This window comes from Camponotus vicinus, unplaced genomic scaffold (genome assembly GCF_025532165.1).
Source record: "Camponotus vicinus isolate PSW18456_S1 unplaced genomic scaffold, iyCamVici1.0 SCAF_5, whole genome shotgun sequence".
NCBI lineage: Eukaryota > Metazoa > Arthropoda > Insecta > Hymenoptera > Formicidae > Camponotus > Camponotus vicinus.
The window spans coordinates 3866572-3885325 of record NW_028141977.1 but is presented as its reverse complement, the minus strand read 5'-3'; the positions used below and the strand labels follow the sequence as shown (position 1 = coordinate 3885325).

Sequence of the window (18754 nt, the reverse complement as noted above, 5' to 3'; positions counted from 1 at the left end):
TTCGTTTTATTATATTTAATATATTTACTATATTAATTATGCTTACATAATGACAAGAAAAAAATCAATTTGATTAAATGCATTTAATTGTTATCATTATATTAATTAAAATATTTAATTAAATTTTTATATAATTAAATATTTTAAATAAATACGTTATATTTAAATTACCTACTATTTAAACAAACCATAATTAAAGAAATGATTATCGTATAAATATGATTAAATGTATTTAATCAAGGTAATGACCTTTCTTTCTCGGTGAATGTTAGCAGAAAATATCTTCTAAAAAGATTCTTATATTTTTTAAAGTTCATATTCATAACACTAAAAAAATTAAATTTTTAAGGCCCAGTTTCACAACTTATTCTGACCGAAGTTTAGCTCGTTAAAGGAAGATTTACATTGCGTTCAATGTCCGATGTATGACATCCTTCTTCTTCTTCTTCTTCTTCTGTTGTGGCACTGGGCAATATTATTTTTCGCCCATGCTGCCAGATATCTTCGTTGTGTACGACATCCGATTGGATACAATGGGTTTGGGACGCAATGTAAATCCTCCTTTAACGAGTTATGGCCATCACACATTAAATTCCATAAGCACGTAAAACGTAAGCGAAAGGAAATCGACCAATCACGGTCGAGTATTGGCCCCTTGGAGAGGCTAATACTCAACCGTGATTGGTCAATTTCCTTACGCTTACGTCTTACATGCTTATGGAATTTTATGTGTGATGGCCATTATGTATTTACAATAGCAGTTCCCATTCCAGTTTAGTTTCCATATAGTTCAATGTCGAATAGCCTCTAAAGTCACTACACAAAGTACCGCAATCATTCGCCATTTTGGCTCCAACGAGCGGCTCATTCAAATTATATATTTGCATGAACCCTTGATGGCAATGTATTTTTGCCAATTAATTTCAGCCATTCTTCGCGTCTTTCGTTGTTATTTTCGCTTTTTGAGGTGTGAAATAATTAAACGAAAACCTTCTTCGCTTTGATCTCTAAAGCCTTTTACGCAGCAATCTAGTCACGAACGTTTCTCAGATTTCACGTAAGGGTGCATCTCGATAAAGAAGAAATAGCGGAACGGAACAATAACGGAAAAGAAACTAGGTGGAAGGCTAACCAATCAGAATGATTCCGTTTCAATTCCGTTCCGCTTTTTCGTAGCCGGGTTCCCCATGGCACGGAACTGTTACGGAACGGAAAAGAAACGGAAAATGTCTCACGTACAAAACATTTCGACATCGAAATGTTTCGTAGATAAGATATTTTTCCGTTCCGTATGAGTCTGCAATGCTACAATATAAAATAAAGAGCAATGTCGTTAATGGTATGTTATTATATGTGAAAATAAAATATATTATTAAAATACTATCTCACATTAAGTAATCTCACATATGCACGTGAAAACACATATATGTGTTTCCACGTGCATATGTGAGATTACTTAATATTAAACATAAGATTTATAAAATAGATTATAGGTTAAATTGTTCTTATCACAAATTTAAAAAACAAATAAAATCGACTGTATAATGTATTTTATTAATTAGGAGAAATTCAAATATGGATATTGTGGCTGGATTATTTGATGTGATAAAGACGGAAAAATTTCACATGGCTGTTTTAGAAACTGTAGAGAATTAATAATGGACAATGATAGAAATCTCTTTAAAAATGGTATGTACATATTTGTGTATAAGAGAGACAATATATTTAACAAATTTCATTCATTTTTTTACAATTGTCATTCAATTTAACTAATGCTTAGAATACATAATTATTAATATACGATATTTTTTACAAACATTTATTGAAACTAAACCTGAATTATTTAGATTCTTTAGGAACACATTCGCATGTCGAGAATGAGACTGATGAAAACCGCATTGCCTATATTGAAGAAAGCGCTGCCAATGAGAAAGAAAACATCGCCAAATAATCCAGCCCTGGTGAAAATTAAACGCTTCTCGAAGTGTCAAAGAAGCGTAAACGAACAGAATAAACGCTTCTTAGAAGCTTCATTGACTTCCCATTAACTCTTCGCGATTTTAAATCTTCATGCATATTTCTCGAACGCTCTATAAAGTGTGTACGAAGCATTCCGTTACGCTTCCCTTACGCTTTAATATTTCATGTTTTCCTTTACGTTTCCCAAACGCTCCATAAAATGTGAACGAAGCACTCCGATACGCTTCCCACACACTTCAATGATTGACATTTCAAACTCTTCATTTACACTTCCTAAACGCTCCATAAAATGTTAATGAAGCACTCCAATACGCTTCATATACACTTCAATGATTGATTGACTTAGAAACTCTTCATCCACATTTCTTCAACGCTTAAACACTGCACAAAACATGTATGAAATACTTTCCTTACACTTTAACAATTTAAAGAAATACTTTTAAGGACGTCAAAGTTTTGCGCGAGCACGCAAGGATCTGTTAGTTCGTTTGTTTACCGTTACGCGACGTGCGATGCGCTATCTTTCTCGTATTTAAGTTTAGTTAAGAAAATTATATAAAGTTTACAAAGAGTAACAAATAAGATTAAAGATATACTTCAATTTAATTTCTGATCTCGATGCAGGAGCTTCAGATATTAAACTGATTTTATAAGTCGGACAAGTAAATGTCTGGCGAATAAACGAAAATAATCCGTTTATTACCTATTTAAAATGTAAAGTGCAATATTAACGGTACAGTATAAATATAGTAGAGTATAAACATTTCATTCGTATTCGCCAATAAGTTTGATGACATTTCATTTACGTTTTTTAAAAATTATATTAGATATTTCCCTAGCGAAAATAAATATCGGAGCGTAAGTCGAATGTAAGGAAAGAGTAACAGAAGTGTAAACGAAGCTTCTAGGAGGCGTAAATTGAAACAACAAAACGTAAATGAAGCGTTAACATTTCGTTTACGTTTCGTTGTTTAAATTTACGCCTCCTATAAGCTTTGTTTACACTTCTGTTACTCATTCCTTACATTCGACTTACGCTCCGTTATTTATTTTCGCCAGGGTTCATTCATGTTTGTCGGAGAGTTCGATAACGTTTTGTTTACGTTCCTTAAGGAGTTTGATGACGCTCCGTTTACATTTGAAGGATATTTCGTTCACGCTTGTCGGAGAGTTTGATGACGCTTCGTTAACGCTTTTCTAACACTTAATAGCCGCTTTCTTTACATTCCGATGTTTCAATTTACGCCTTTTAATAGCTTCGTTTATGCTTCCGTCACTTTTCCGTTACATTAGATTTACTCTCCAATTCATGCTTTGTTAACGCTCGGTTTACATTTTATTTTCGTCAGGGAGCCACAATATCCATATTTGAATTTCTCCTAATCAACAAAATACATTATACAGTCGATTTTATTTGTTTTTTAAATTTGTGATAAGAACAATTTAACCTATAATCTATTTTATAAGTCTTATGTTTAATATTAAGTAATCTCACATATGCACGTGGAAACACATATATGTGTTTTCACGTGCATATGTGAGATTACTTAATGTGAGATAGTATTTTAATAATATATTTTATTTTCACATATAATAACATACCATTGACGACATTGCTCTTTATTTTATATTGTAGCATTGCAGACTCATACGGAACGGAAAAATATCTCATCTACGAAACATTTCGATGTCGAAAGCATGAACAAAAGCATTGAAATTCCGATATTGAACTTTACCAGTTCCGGCATAAGTTAACAGTTATGGCCTCTATAAACCAGCCTTAACAGATTAGAAAATTGCACTGTATACATATGTAACAAAAGTGTGCACTATGTACACTTTTCGACGTCAATGCGCATTTGGAAAGCGCAATGAAAATAACGATTATATCATTTTGAATGATTTCCGCATTATCAATTACGTTCGTTTCGATAATATTCTCTTACGGAGAGAAGGGATCAGTCAAAGGGGAAAAGAAAGAGAGGGAAAGAAACGACAAATAAAGTAAATATAGACGATTGTATCATTTCGCGCAACAGCATAAGTTGGCATGTATGAAGTTGGACATTTCCGGATCGAACGTCATATCTAGAATTTCGTGTATGTATTATGACTAAAGATGTAGGAAATATTTTTTTAATAGGAAACAAACAAGGTATATATATATATATATATATATATATATATTTTTAATATAATATTATTTTTCTTCATATTTTTTGTTAATTAAATTAAAAAACTAAAATTCTTATATATTTTTAATTTACTCTTTTTCAAAATTTATTTTAATTTATTTTAAATAATTTTAATAATTTAATGAAATTTTTGTAAAAAATTACATTAAACGACATGATTTGGACAATTTTTAAATAGATGGATAATCAAGATTTTTATTTTAGGTATTATATATAATAAAAATTTTACTATTAGCCCTAATTGCACACATGTTCAAAAAACATCCAGAAATCATCCAAAGCATATCCAGAGAATATAAAACATCCTGTCTGACTATCCTCTGGATATCTTTTAGATATGTGTGCTGTTAAGTAGATTTATTATTTATTATTTATTATTTATAATGCATTTTATTATCCCAGGCACACGTCATTTTGACATTTCAAACTAGTCATTTTTGGTCATATGTCGTCAAAATGACTGATTTGTTACATGACTTTATATTGACGCGCGCGCGCGCGCGCGCGCGTCTTGATATAACATTATTTTGACGTCATATTTTAATCATGAACTGACGATTATTTTATTATTAATGTGATTAGTTAGTACATCGATCTCATAAAAAAATCTTTTAAAATTTCAAGAGACACGGTAGTGTCTCGCGCCAAGTTCATGCGAAGCATTAGCGCGGCACTCCGTGTATCTATACGTGAGTCGGACAGTTGAGAGTAACTCAGATTATCGGATTTCAATAACGGCTGAACGGATTGAATTCTTACTAGCCTTAATCGATAGAGCGGGTTTGAATTGTATAAAGAAAGTATCTTTATTTTTGTGCTGCGTGATCTATAAACGGAGATATCATAACGCAAAGTCGAAATATGAAAATTTTCAATTAAGAAACGTCTTTATCATCATCATGGTCATCAACGCACATGTACACAACACATAGAAAGAGAAAACGTACATTTCCTCGACAGAAGATTGCGCTAATGACGCTTTGCGATATTTGCGATATTAATGACATGTGTCATATGTGTCATTAGTGACATGTATCATTAACCGCATTTTGAGTAGTGATAAATAATAAAGTGCAAGTTAAATAATAAATAATTAAATTATTAATTAAAAATTCGCAAGAGCCAGTAAGGTATGATAATTGGAACGCAAGATTAATAAATATATCTATTTTACAAGCCAAATATAAATATATATAATATAATAATAATAATAATATATATATATATATATATATATATATATATATATATAAAATATATATTATATATACTTATTCTATATATATTTTTATATAATTTGCTTATATATTTAAAATATATACATACATACATACATATATATATATATATATATATATATATATATATATGTATATATGTATATACATATATTTTTTTAATATAATATTTCTTAGCAAATTAGACTAAAAAAAGAAGTGATATAATCCCCAAAAACTTACCTTTTTAAAAAAAGGTAAAAAAAGAGCGCCAAGTTCATGCACTAATTGTATCCAATGTGTCATATTGTCTACAAAAGTAGTGATATAAAGAAATTGCGCCAACTAAGAACAAAAATTTGTACAAGATAAATAGAAGTACAAGGAAGAAAACTTGTACAAGTTAAATAGAAATATTTTAATTGAAAACATTGTTATACAAAATAGTTGTTTTAATTTTCAAAAATAATAATATTAAAAAATTAAAAATTTATTTAAAAATTGAAAACTGAAAATTAATATAAAACAAAAAAGTAAAAAAAATTTTAATTAAAAAAACTTGGCGCTACCAATTTTACTAATATATTGTTCAGCTTAAAAGTCTAAATTTTCAAATGTAAATCAATATAAATTAATTAAAGAAATTAGGTCATTAAATTTAAATGTTAGACTAATAATTGGAATATGTTCCAATCTTTTAGATTTCCATACTATATAAAGTTGATAAAATAGAAAAAACATAAGCTTGAATAAGTCTCATAGAAATTTCTAAAGTAAAAAGTATAATTTGTGAAAATAATATAAGAATTATAATAATTAAATTATTAATTGAAGATCCAGAAGATCTTAAGAGAGTTAATAATAAATGTCCAGCAATTATATTTGCTGTTAAATATATATTTAATTGGAATATATCCCAATTTTATTGGCAGCGCCATTTTTTTAATTAAATTTTTTTTATTTTTTTGTTTTATATTAATTTTCAGTTTTCAATTTTTAAATAAATTTTTAATTTTTTAATATTATTATTTTTGAAAATTAAAACAACTTTTGTATAACAATGTTTTCAATTAAAATATTTCTATTTAACTTGTACAAGTTTTCTTCCTTGTACTTCTATTTATCTTGTACAAATTTTTATTCTTAGTTGGCGCAATTTTTTTATATCACTACTTTTGTAGACAATATGACAGTTGGATACAATTAGTGCATGAACTTGGCGCCCTTTTTTTACCTTTTTTTAAAATTTCATATAACATGACTTTCGCGATCAGACTTTAACAATTTTTCTTTCGACGCATGCGTTTATCTGTACACGATTCATGTTGCTTAACCACTTAAGTGTTCATTAAATTAGTGCACAGTGGAAATATTAGCTATATCAATTGAGTAATTAAAGTGCCAAAGATATTTTTTTTATAATACAGTTGATTAGCAAAATATATTTTTATAAAACGCAGGTAACGAAAGACATTATTTGTTAAAATTTTATATGATATTAGATGTAAGTTTTTATTTACGTTTAAATAAAATAATAATAACAAATATAAAACTTTTGACCTATTTTCTTATCATATTTGCGTTTTCCAATGTTTTCGAATAAAGCAGTTTAATCGATCCGAGATTCTTATGAAGAATAGAATGGTTGTAATTATGTTTAATGATGCTCTCGAATCAGTTAATCTGCTTTATTCAACAACGTTATTAAATACTTTATTATGCTAAAAAAAAGACGTCAAAATATGATACATTTTATGACGTCAAAATGCGGTACATTTCATGACATCAACAATCTGTGACGTTAGACCGTCACTTTTACGTCATAAAAACGTCAACTCTTGACGTCAAGAATAGTCATTGAATGACCAATTTGAAACGTCAGAATGACGTGTGCTTGCTACCTGGGATGCATTGAAAATTATCTGAATTATATCATGTTTAATATTATTTTCGCAAAATCGCAAAAATCTCATTAATTCTCCATTAAAATTACTTTAAAAAAAAATTAATTAAAAATATAAAAACTTTAATTTTTTATTATATTAAAATAATGATTAATGTATATTTTTAAAAATTATACATATTTTGTATATATTATAAAGATTTATTCAAATTCAATTTTGATTTGTTTTTGAAGAATTTATTTCTAGTTAAAAATAATAATCACAAGTATATAATCAAAATTAAAATATGATAAATTTAAAATAGTGCTGGTTAATTCAAATCTACCACTTAAAAAATTAAAAATAATGAAAAATCAACTGGCACAATATTCAAAATATATATAAAAATGTTAAATATCTGAAAGAAATTAAAACTGGAAAAAGCGAGGCTTATTATATTTTTTCACAAAAAATCATATTTTATGAAAAAAAAATATATTTTGGTTTTTCCTATTTACATCTCTAATTATGACCCCAAATATTTATATTTTAATATATTGTTATAATCATTTTTATTTTTTAATTTTATGCTTATTCTTTTATCAAATATTTCCAACTGTCAAATTACAGGCCGCGCACGCGCAACTTCTCCATGAAAACTCCTCTATAGCTGGAACTCTATAGTAATCTAGTATTTTGCCGATCGGCGCGCGATTCGCGCCTCCGCGATCTCTCGACATCACCACGAAATTTTTATCGTGAGTATGTTTTTGTTTATACTGTGTTGTAATTACTTAAGGTGTGTCTTACGTTTAGTTATTTTTGCAAATCGATTAATAATTCCTTCCTACATTGTATCAATCTGATGTTATTCCTAGCTGAATTTTTATATATCTGCTACATTTAAAGATAAAGCAACATGCATTTACATTTTAGAGAAGAAAGACGAAGTGTAACGAAAGAATAATTTACATGTGTTGCTCAATTTGACCAGTTCATCTCGAATTATTAACTAATTCGATATCTCTATTGATCTGCATACCGTGTGCGATATCAAAACTCACAGTCCCCGATCTCTTTTTAAAAAATAAAGCCTGGGAATAATGATGTTTGATCAATATATTCCAACATCTCGACGAAATAACTAAGTCGCGAACATGTCAAGAAATATGCCGACATTATCATAGAAATATTTATTTTGTAATGTAATAATGTTAAAGGTTAACTCTCATAATCTGGATAAAAAAGTAGGATAAAGAAGATTCCCTATTTTATTATAACTTTTATTTATCACTTATGCATAAATTGAATTTATTGTGTTATAAGCTGTTATTGTGTTATAATGACTATTTTTCAATTCAAGTCTTCGTGAAGATAGATATACTTATCCCATCTTAACGCGAGTTTGAAGATTCTCTCTCGAAAAAAATTCCTCTTGATGTTTAAACTATTCTTGAACAGCATTCTGTATCATCTGGAAATCGTCTTCCTTCAAGATGTTTTTTTGGGGATTTAAACGAACGGAAATCGAAAGGAGCCAGATCAGATTGTAAGAAGGATGCTTCATAATGTTCTAATCAAATGGTTACAAAAGTTCCTAAATTCAATGTGCACGATAATATCTGCATTATCTTGAAGAATATTTTCTGCAGAGAAGCCTAGCTCTTTTTCTTCAAATTACTTCCTTGATATATATGATGCAGCAATACAAAATGCTATTGAAGAATGATTCAAACGTTAAGGATCTTTTCCGAGAGAATTTTATTAAGAATTTTTTTATTAAAATTTAATTCATTATTTCATCAAGAGCAGGACCGCGCGCTCATTCAATCGTTTGTACATATTATGATACATTAATAAATTTTCGGAATTTTTTCCATATGCGACCCAACTCATTTAAAAATTGCTTATTCCATTATCCTTATTAAATTAAAGTTGTTTTTAATATACTTTTCCCTTTTTATTATTAGTTTGCTTTATTTATAACTTTGTAATTCTTATTATAATACTAATCATGTAATTATCCTTTTGTTGCCAAAACAATTTATTCCGTTTCTAAATAAATAAATAAAAATAAACTCAATGCTTCAAACTCATGCCAAGGACAAGTGTATCAGTTTTCTCAAAGACTATATTAAAAAACAGACATTAACTTCAATTTTAATACAATAAATCCAACTTGTGCATAAATTGTAAATAAAAGCCGTGATAAAACAGAGAACCTTATTTTTTTTGAAACATCTTAGTTGTTATTAACATATAAAACATTTTTCTCTTATTAATTAAAATCCATTTTTGACCGAAAGAATTCGATGAATGATCGAAAAATAAATGCCCATGTTCACACACGACATAAACTTGAGAATTCTCGAATATGTCGCGCTCGAACTCTCATACCATATTTGATCAAAAACGTCGTGCACGACGGCCGGCTGGTTCCCTTTTACTTCGCTCGCGCATTCGACACATTCTAAAAAGCTTACCGAGCGTTCGCGGGGAGGCTCTTTTAGACGCAAGGAAAGGAACCTTAAGGACGATCTGAGTGCGCGCGAAACCTAACGACGAATCTGACCGGACTGATGTCATCGACCGTTCTTAAGGCGACGAAATTTCGCCGTGACTTGCGACAATCGCTCGAATTTGAAACTCGCGCAAATAAAGTGCGTTTCGAGACTTCAAGTATATTCAAAACGCAATCGATTACATGGCTAATAACGGCGATTATTTTGATTATTCGCTACAAATATATTATTAATTTCGAATATTTATGAAATTTGTAAATACAATATTTATGTATTATTGACCGTTTTCTCATCTTTAATATCAACTTGATGCGTAGGACGCAATTATTTTGTGATTGATGTATCTTATAGTAATCAAGCATAAAATACAGAGTAGCCTCTTAAGTATATCCCGAAAAAAAAAATAATTTTTTATATGGTTTTATGAAGAAGAATTTATATATATCATTGTATAAACAGCTGACAATATAAGTTCAGAATTAGACATAGACATAGTAATATTAGACCGAGCGTGTCCTTTTGTAAGCATTGAAACTCAGGTAGAAAAGGATGGAAAGTAAATCCCGTCTACTTTTCTTTCTCTAACGAGGACGGAATGGGGGTACGAAAGAGGGACAATCACCTTTCCCCTCACTTTTTCTTACCCCCACTCTCTCCTCATTAGAAAGAGAAAGGTGGACAGCATCTACTTTCCGTCTTTTTCTATCTATACTTCAAGCCTGGTGCCTCATGCTCGATCTAATATTACCATGTCTATGGAATTAGACAATAAGTTTAGAAGTATAGGATGTTTTACAAAAAAATAAATATTTTTTTGAAATTTCGAGGATTTTGAAGTCTAATTATTATTTTAAAATTTATTGTGTATTAGTAGTAGCTAATGGGTCAACTTTAATAATTGAAAAATTTTAGTATCATTAATGGCAAGGAGCTATTGAGATCGGATTTTCGATAGAAGAACAGATTTGGAATGGTAAAATATTTATAAACTCTTCTTCATAAAATTATCTAAAAAATTACTTTTTTTGGAACGTACTTATAAAGATCACGTACAGTATATTAAAAAAAAAAAACTAATACGTTCAATATATTTAACTAGTCTTGAAAATTTAGAATTTCTTTCTTGCTTCCTAAGTTTTTTCTAAAATAATGTAACAATAATAAAAACGAGTCAGCAATGCTTTTGCGTAAAAGTCTCGCGCGCGTTTGCTTACGTCAGCCGGAGCGCAAAAAAAAAGAGTGACACTTTCGTCTCGACTGATCCGCGCGATCGTTCCCCGCAAATATGCTCGCGCGCACGCGTGCGTGAAACAATAAAAAATTGTCCGTTATGTATGATGATATCGATCGAAAATCGCTCGTGATCGCATCGGTCATAGCTTTTATCGACTCGGCAGTATTTTTTGAACCATGGCGCGCGCACGCCTCATCGCGAAGACGGACGATGACGTCACCGCTACGCGCGCGCGCGCGCACACACTCGCTGGATGCGCGTACTGACAGACATCCACGAAATTCAAGGTCGGAGGCGCGCATGCGCACGAAGCGACGGCGCGTGCGAACTTCATCTAACCGTGTGTGACATCACGCTTCATTGTTGGAGGTTTACGTCATTCTCCTGAATCCGTTCAGCGAGGAGAGTGTGCGCGGTGCGCGGAGATAACGGACGGGCGTGCGCGCGCACGCACGCACGCACGCACGCACAACCTCCTTTTCGTCGCGGAAAAGACAACAAGCGATAAAATGTCGCCCACACCGTCGTCGCTGACCTGTGCGAGTTTCAATCGCATGCTGTCCCGACGTTAAATCGGAAACGACAACGAATAGAGTTTCTAGTGTTTTTTCACTGTCAAAACTCGCTTCGGAGGGAGCGTGTACACAGTTATAGATTGCGAGAAGACGCTAAGATTTCTCACTGACATACATTTTACAAGTGAAATTCTAGCGAAGATTTTCGTGCAATTCGACTTCAACTTGGTCATTGCTCGCTGCAAATCACCAGTCGAAGATGTAATTGAAAGATCGGCCTTTCTTACCATCTCCTCTCCAGGTCGGTGTGCGTACGATACGCGGCGCGCCTCTCTTTTATTTTAAAAATATAACGTTTATATATATAAATAAGTATGAGCAATAGCGGGAGTGCGTGGTGGGGCTGATTTTTCTTCCCGTTCGCGCGTTGTTTATCCACGCGCTCTCCGCGCGCGCACGAGAGAAACGATCTACGTAGAGTGAGTGAGTGATAGAGAGAGAGAGAGAGGGAGAGAAAGAAAGTGAGCGTCGGATGCACTCGACACCGTGACTTTTTTCCTGTGTGCCCTTTGTGCATGCAAACGCCACCGAACCTCATCAAGGTTAGTATGTTTGCTCCTTGTTTTGCGCGCTTCTCTTCGACAAGGATGATAAACCCGAGGACGATAAGAGGAAAGGAGAGAGAGAGAGAGAGAGAAAGTCGCCAGTTCTAAACTCGGGGTTTCGGTAAAGTTCCAGTGTAGTGATACGGAAGAGAGAGAGAGAGACAAATTGTTTCTCTAGCGAATATATGTATGGATGTATGAAACTTCGTCTAGAAAAAAATTAGACGTCTTATCAATTTTACGTAATATTGTGACAGAATGGAGATTTAATTGTACACATTTGAATATTGGCATAAAACTATGAATCTGATCGATTCCGCGCTTTCGTAAGAGAATAAACGACGCGGTACAAGGTGATTGCGTGGTGTGTATGTATGAATGTGTGTGTGTGTGTGTGTGCGCGCGCGCGCGCGCGCGGTAGCTCGCTCGCGATTTGTTGTGACTGCGATTTGTTGACAAGACGCTTCGCATTTGACTTTCTTTTGTCTTTTTTTTTTTTTCGATGCTTGTAGGTATCTTTTTGAAATACTTTGCAAGTGAATCATACGATTTTAACGATTTAGTAATTGGAAATTACGAGAAATCATGATTGCGTGACAGTATACATTTCTTAAGAATGTTAGTGAGTAATCGTGACATACCATATGATTGGTATGGAGTAAGAATCAGATTTTATAAAACCGCTATTGGGTTTTATGTCACCTCTAGTATTGCTAATGTCACAAATATATTTAGATTCAAGGTTTGTTAAAAGTTCTTTGTGTTTTATCCTCAGGTGAAACTTTTAATTTGAAAAGACAAGAGGTTGAACTGTTACTCTCTTGGTGGTGTAAACATGCTAGCATGTCTAACAAAAATGTCGTCGAGGTTGGTATAATTGTTATATTTAAAATAGGTAAAAGGGAAGGTCTCTTAATTATTTGTTACATTATATCAAAAGTGAATTTATATTTAAATTGTATACTTGACATTTTTCTTAATAGAAGTTATTATCTTACATACTTTTTTCCATAGGAAACTATGAAAGTCCAGATCGAAAAATTTATAGATACATTCATACTTCTGGAAGCAGGAATTTAAATCGATTGTATAGTTTTAAATGATGAGGAATATTTATCGCCAGATCTTAACTAAATGTAAATTCAACAGTCACCTGTGTATCCTGTGTAAGTGTGCAAACTTTACATCTGTATTTATATAGCTCCCATTTAATCAGCAGAATTGAAACAGAATAAAAGGGAATTGCTTGACTAATTCCAGATACAAGAAATATACGTGATGCTGTTGTTCCTAAACTGTTTACAGCTGCGCAACAAGCTGCAGCACGACACTGAGGACTGTCCTGAATGTACCGGTGTCTATATAATGTTAGAAGAATTCTGTATATTTGCCACAGAACTGGCACGTCTGTGCGAGCGAGGGTAACATAAAAATTTTATAATATATACAGGTTTGATTTTGCTAGGTATTTTTCAAAGATTACATATTCGCTTTGTGCAGTATAATAAAAATTTTCACTTTTCTCTCGTAAGCTAAATTATCCGCAGTTTTTTTCCTCTACGTATACGCGATTATTTGGTGAACGGGATCTGTATGTTTCAGGCAAAAGTATTGAACATTTGATTATGATTATAGTAGAGGAATGTTTTTAAGCAATGATGAAACGCAATGCGATGTCGATTGTTGCAAAATTATTTGATATCTGGAAGTATGTTCAGCTAAAAAAATGATAATTGATGCTACTATCTAGCGTATCCTATTACCACACTCTGATAAAATTTTATTTGCTGATTATATATTTGTAATTGATGACATCTCTCTTCTCTGCTGTACAGAATGATTCACAGATTCAGGATAACTATCATTTTCTTACCATCAATGAAAATTAGCAGACATTTATTACAATCACTTTGAATAATAAATCTTGTTAACAATTATTTGATAACAATTATTAGCATATTCTTTCAAAGCATTAGAATGACATATACAGTATATATAGTCGAACGAACAGACATCAGTTGTATACTCTTAAATATCAAATTTTATCACAAATATAATAGTCACTATTATAGTATCGAGTGTGATAATATTGGATCAGCATACAGATCCTGGAATTATTGTATTACATGTTTATTCTTATTTATCTTTAGAACGGCAGCTGTTCCTATGAACGCATCTCGTTCATTATACGGTAATGGAAAGGACACTAATCACAAAACTGGTTCAAGTAAGTTATCAAATAAGATTGTCTCAGCAAGTCTCTCTTCAATTATTTATTTATCAATCGATCACTTAGAAAGGATGGCATATGAGGTATTTTTGGGCGGGTCTTGCAATCCAACCACCTGGAGGTCAGACATAGCAATCCCGACCCTTCAGAACCTCGGAATTACTTACTACAATCCTGTAGGTTGCTCACTATCATCGTCTCTTTGTCCTCGCTTACAAAATAATATAAATGGATTTTGTATTGCAGCAAGTGTCGCAATGGGGTCCTGAGCTAATAGCCCAGGAGTACGAGGCGAAGCAGACGGCGCGGGTGTTGTTATTTGTTATCGATAATCAGACGCGCAATAGCGCGGGTATCATCGAAGCGGCTCAACTGGCAGCTACACGCAGTGAATCCCTAGTCCTCGTCATTTATCCGTATCGTCAGGGACAGACTATACTTGGAGAGACCGTTTCTACGCAGTACGTTAATTGACGATTAATCGGTCTAAAACATTTGTTCTACTGCAATATTTTCCTCATCTTACGCATTTCTTTACTCTTTAGAGAATATTATGATTTGATGAATGGATTACTGGTACTTCAGTATCTAATGGAGAGGCAAAGGATACCGATATTCGAGAGCGTTTCAGTTGCTCTTCATTGCACATCCAAGGTAATAGTCTCTAAGTAACGAGCAAATTATATAGCAGAACTAATAATTAATACATGTATATTATACATATGCACAGATGTTACGTGAAGAGATCAATGTGCAGGATTGTACAGATTTGTATACTGAAGATGGCATTAGACCTATAAGAATCTCGCTTACCCAGAATGGGACAGATACAGTGTAAGTTTCTGTCGATTCTGAAAAATAAATTGTGTGCGTGTGTGAACAAAATAGGATAAAAGAGAGCATTTACAAATCATGCATTTGAAATCATGTTTATGTTTCAGAACATTGCGAGAGATTTTCAAATCTATGAACGTTGATGACAGCGATACGGTAAAATTGGGAGAAGTATGTATATATATTTTTTATAATGCAAGAAATAACGTTTAAAAAATTTACTGACATATATGATAATATTTTTATTCTTCATTTCCAGGCTTGGGTAATGTTGCAGACAAACACAATGTGTAACAACATGCCTCTTTCGGATTTGCTCAACATGGTGAATAAATCCGGTAACATATTCATATATCAGATTTGACTTGTGTATTGATTGATGAAAAAGAAAATAATTGTAAACACGTTTGTCGCACAGAGATGTACAGGACATTGATAGATGAATTTTCGGCGAAAGGCGATCCGACAGAATTTCGAATCAATTTCGAGCAGTTCTGCGCTCTGGCTAGCGAGACGTCGTGGACGCGGATGAAGAGTAATGGCGTTTCTTGCGAAAGTGAGATACCTTCAGTATGGAATATATTTTGTAGGAAGGCTTCAAATTTTCTGCGCCGAGCTATTGTACATCCCTTTAATCGTTTTCTAGGTATTTCTAATTTCTCGATCGAATTCCCTCGCGATTTCTGGCACTTACTATAACAATTCCTATGCCTCTATTCCGAATCCTTTATTCTATCACTTTTCAAATGTAAATGGAACATCACGATTAAACACGTAATTGATTTCGCTTATTTTGTATAGATCTGTAACAAAACTCGAATCTTTTTAGACTGGACCAATTCCTTCACACAAGAGTCTGAGAAAAGAGATATTTATATCGGTGTGGTCAATAAAGATCTGTTTTGGTTGGAATCTTCTGCAGTGCCGCTGATAGAGTGAGTATCGACTTCTAATCATCTATCCATAGTAATCAATAATCTCCTTTTCATTCTCTTCCAGATCCATGAGATTGTCTCTATATCGATCGAGCCTGAATGAGTACAATGTAAGGATATTGCCGCAGGAATTACACAAGATGAAAAATTCGCGGCTGATCCTGCTGATAGTGCCGCAGCACTCGCGCGGCATCGCCATTATGGCGTTGGCAGCTCATTTGATTGGACTGCGCGCTAAGCTCGTCCTTTGTGTCCAAACTCTTCCCGAGGATTCGATTGTGTCTGGTGAACAAGTATGTTTGAATATATATATATAAAACGTTTATAAAGACATTTTTTTAAACATTTATGAAGATAATTTTTTACGATAAAAATGTAATATATTTTCTTTCTTTAATTGATTTAGTTGACTGAACAAGCCAGAAAAGATTACAATCGGGGAAGAATGTACCTATCGGATTATGCAACGCGCGAAGGTGTACCTGTTTTTCAGAATATCGCTGATGCCCTGCAACATGCGATACAGTTAGTTCAAAGTCCTTGTTGACTTAATTGCTCTTTACTGTTTTTTCTATTATTTTCATACAAATAAGCTCCATGGTTCAATGACTAATTTATTTTTATTTTTAACAATGTCCAACTACCATTTGAGATCCATGCTATGGTACATATCATAGGTATAATAATGATGATGTTGATGATGCTTGCATTGCCATTATTATTTCTATAAAGAGTAACTACACGCTACTCGTAGTAAATCGTCTCGTCTTGACACACACAAGAGATGCTTCTTTTTATAATGAATCTTATATCATCGATAGAAGCTCTCATGCTACTTACATTGTTATAAAATATTGCTTGTTTATATGTATTATTATTATTTATTTTTAAATTCTTGACAATGTTAAAACACAAGCAGTCAAGATCTTTTATTTCCATCAATATATTCCACATTTATTATTATTATTATTATTATTATTATTATTATTATTATTTATTACGAGCACAGGACATTTCTTGAGCAATTATTTTTATTTTATAGGTCAAATATACGGTTTTTTATTTTTATTTTTTTTAAAGAAAGTATTTACATATACATATACCGTACACTAGCTAAATGCATCGAGCAGCTAATTGTTTTATTATTGTTTAGTGTTTTTATTATTATGTTTTTCTCTTTAACGAATGACATTAGACCTCTTGTTATATAAATCAGTAAAGAAAAAAAAGCGGTCTCTCTCGGTAGATGGACATACACCATTCTTCTTCTCTCGTTAGTCTTTTTTTTCTTCTTTTATAGTAACTTAACGTTCACAGTTCTTTTTGTAACTTTTTGGTAATGTGGTTGAGGATTGAGTTGAATATGTGTACATACATACATAAAAGTTGTAGTTGTTTCTAACGATCTAATCGATTATTAACTTTCAAAATCTGATCGGAGAGGAAATGCGAGAGGAAGAATGTCGTGCGGGATTCGTCTGCGGTTTTTTGCGTATGTTCATGCGTATCTCGGCCGAATCAATTGTACCTATATCAATTATCAATGTATTGCGCGGAAACTCGCGTGCACTTGGTGCACATGAAATTCAATTTATGATGGTTGCGAGAATTTCAGTAAGTTAACTTACGTCCAAATCAATATATAATACATGAATGATTGAATGAAAGTGAGAGAAAGAGAACGAAAATTAAATATTAAGCTATTTAATGCCTGCGAATCATTCGAAATCTTGCTCAGAGACCTCATCGTTTGAAATGAAAAAAAGAAAGTGTCTCAAGAAATTGTTGATTATAATTTTGCATAAATTTTAGCTTCATACACTCATATTTCATTAGATCATTGTCTCTTTAAAATAAAACAATTATTTTTCTTGTTTTCTTTTCAACGTCTTTTTTTGCGAGAGAAGATTTAATATTGTCAGTTATGCGCGAATAAAAATTTTTATAATTATTGTCGTACTTAATGATTGTTACACGATTTAACGGATAGCCGTCTTTAATGCGCCTAAATTTATGTATGTAATATAACTCAATCGTTGATTAAATGGTACTCGAAGTACAATAGTCATGTTCTTGAACTATACGCAATGAATAATAAACATAGATAAGAGCTTTTTCCACAATAAAAGATCATTGCACAAAACTTGGTATATATAAGCAGTAACAAACGTATGAAATTACATGTCTATTATTGTTATACATTATCTCTTGATCGAGGAATAATCTGGAATCGCATTTGATTGTAATCATGTCTTATCGATTAGATAAATGCATTTTCATTATTCGATCTTTGATTTACTATCCTTGTCATTTTTACTTTCTCTTTATATCCTGTCTTCTTTTTCATTGCTTCTTGCTATTCTTCTTCTAGAGGAAGTAGTATCTCCGTATATTCTTGAGTGACAACAACACCGGTATCATCGCTGGCAGGAACAAGGGAATGTATACTGCATATCTGCAATATTATTACAAAATTATCTCATCCTCTTTTCCATAATGTCTCCTTTCTATTAATTTTAAACAAAATAAAATCTAGAAATAACCGACGAACTTTTACGTAGTGTATAGAAATATTGCATTAATTATAATTATACAGAGTGTGCG

General features: G+C 32.1%; 2 protein-coding genes and 1 long non-coding RNA gene across 11 annotated transcripts in view; 2 read left to right on the top strand and 1 right to left on the bottom strand.

Annotated features, from left to right (window-relative positions):
• The first annotated feature begins 1216 nt into the window (after nt 1–1216).
• LOC145972008 (uncharacterized) lies at nt 1217–3412 on the top strand. Its single transcript, XR_014439017.1, has 3 exons — nt 1217–1339; nt 1563–1689; nt 1848–3412. It is a non-coding gene; the product is annotated as an uncharacterized LOC145972008 (long non-coding RNA).
• A 594-nt stretch (nt 3413–4006) lies between these two features.
• Nucleotides 4007–18432, top strand: LOC145971999 (uncharacterized). 9 transcript variants are annotated; one of them, XM_083100160.1, is made up of 16 exons: nt 4007–4080; nt 7906–8033; nt 12927–13018; nt 13166–13317; nt 13412–13572; nt 14302–14378; nt 14448–14557; nt 14628–14842; nt 14927–15035; nt 15112–15215; nt 15323–15386; nt 15475–15553; nt 15634–15861; nt 16045–16150; nt 16215–16443; nt 16557–18432. In XM_083100160.1, the coding sequence occupies exons 5-16, from the start codon at nt 13430–13432 to the stop codon at nt 16695–16697; spliced, it is 1605 nt and encodes a 534-aa protein (XP_082956286.1). In that variant the 5' UTR covers nt 4007–4080; nt 7906–8033; nt 12927–13018; nt 13166–13317; nt 13412–13429; the 3' UTR covers nt 16698–18432. The 9 variants fall into 9 exon arrangements, with proteins under 9 accessions (XP_082956286.1, XP_082956288.1, XP_082956284.1 ...); XM_083100162.1 differs by lacking the exon at nt 4007–4080 and adding an exon at nt 5217–5305; XM_083100158.1 differs by lacking the exons at nt 4007–4080; nt 7906–8033 and adding an exon at nt 11409–11847.
• The window catches only part of Pig-s (phosphatidylinositol glycan anchor biosynthesis class S), a 47582-nt gene continuing 45579 nt past the window's right edge, over nt 16752–18754 (bottom strand). Inside the window, exon 9 of the mRNA XM_083100168.1 lies at nt 16752–18605. Within this exon, the coding sequence (XP_082956294.1) occupies nt 18518–18605 (88 nt within the window). The 3' untranslated portion in view covers nt 16752–18517. The remainder of the gene's footprint in view (nt 18606–18754) is intronic.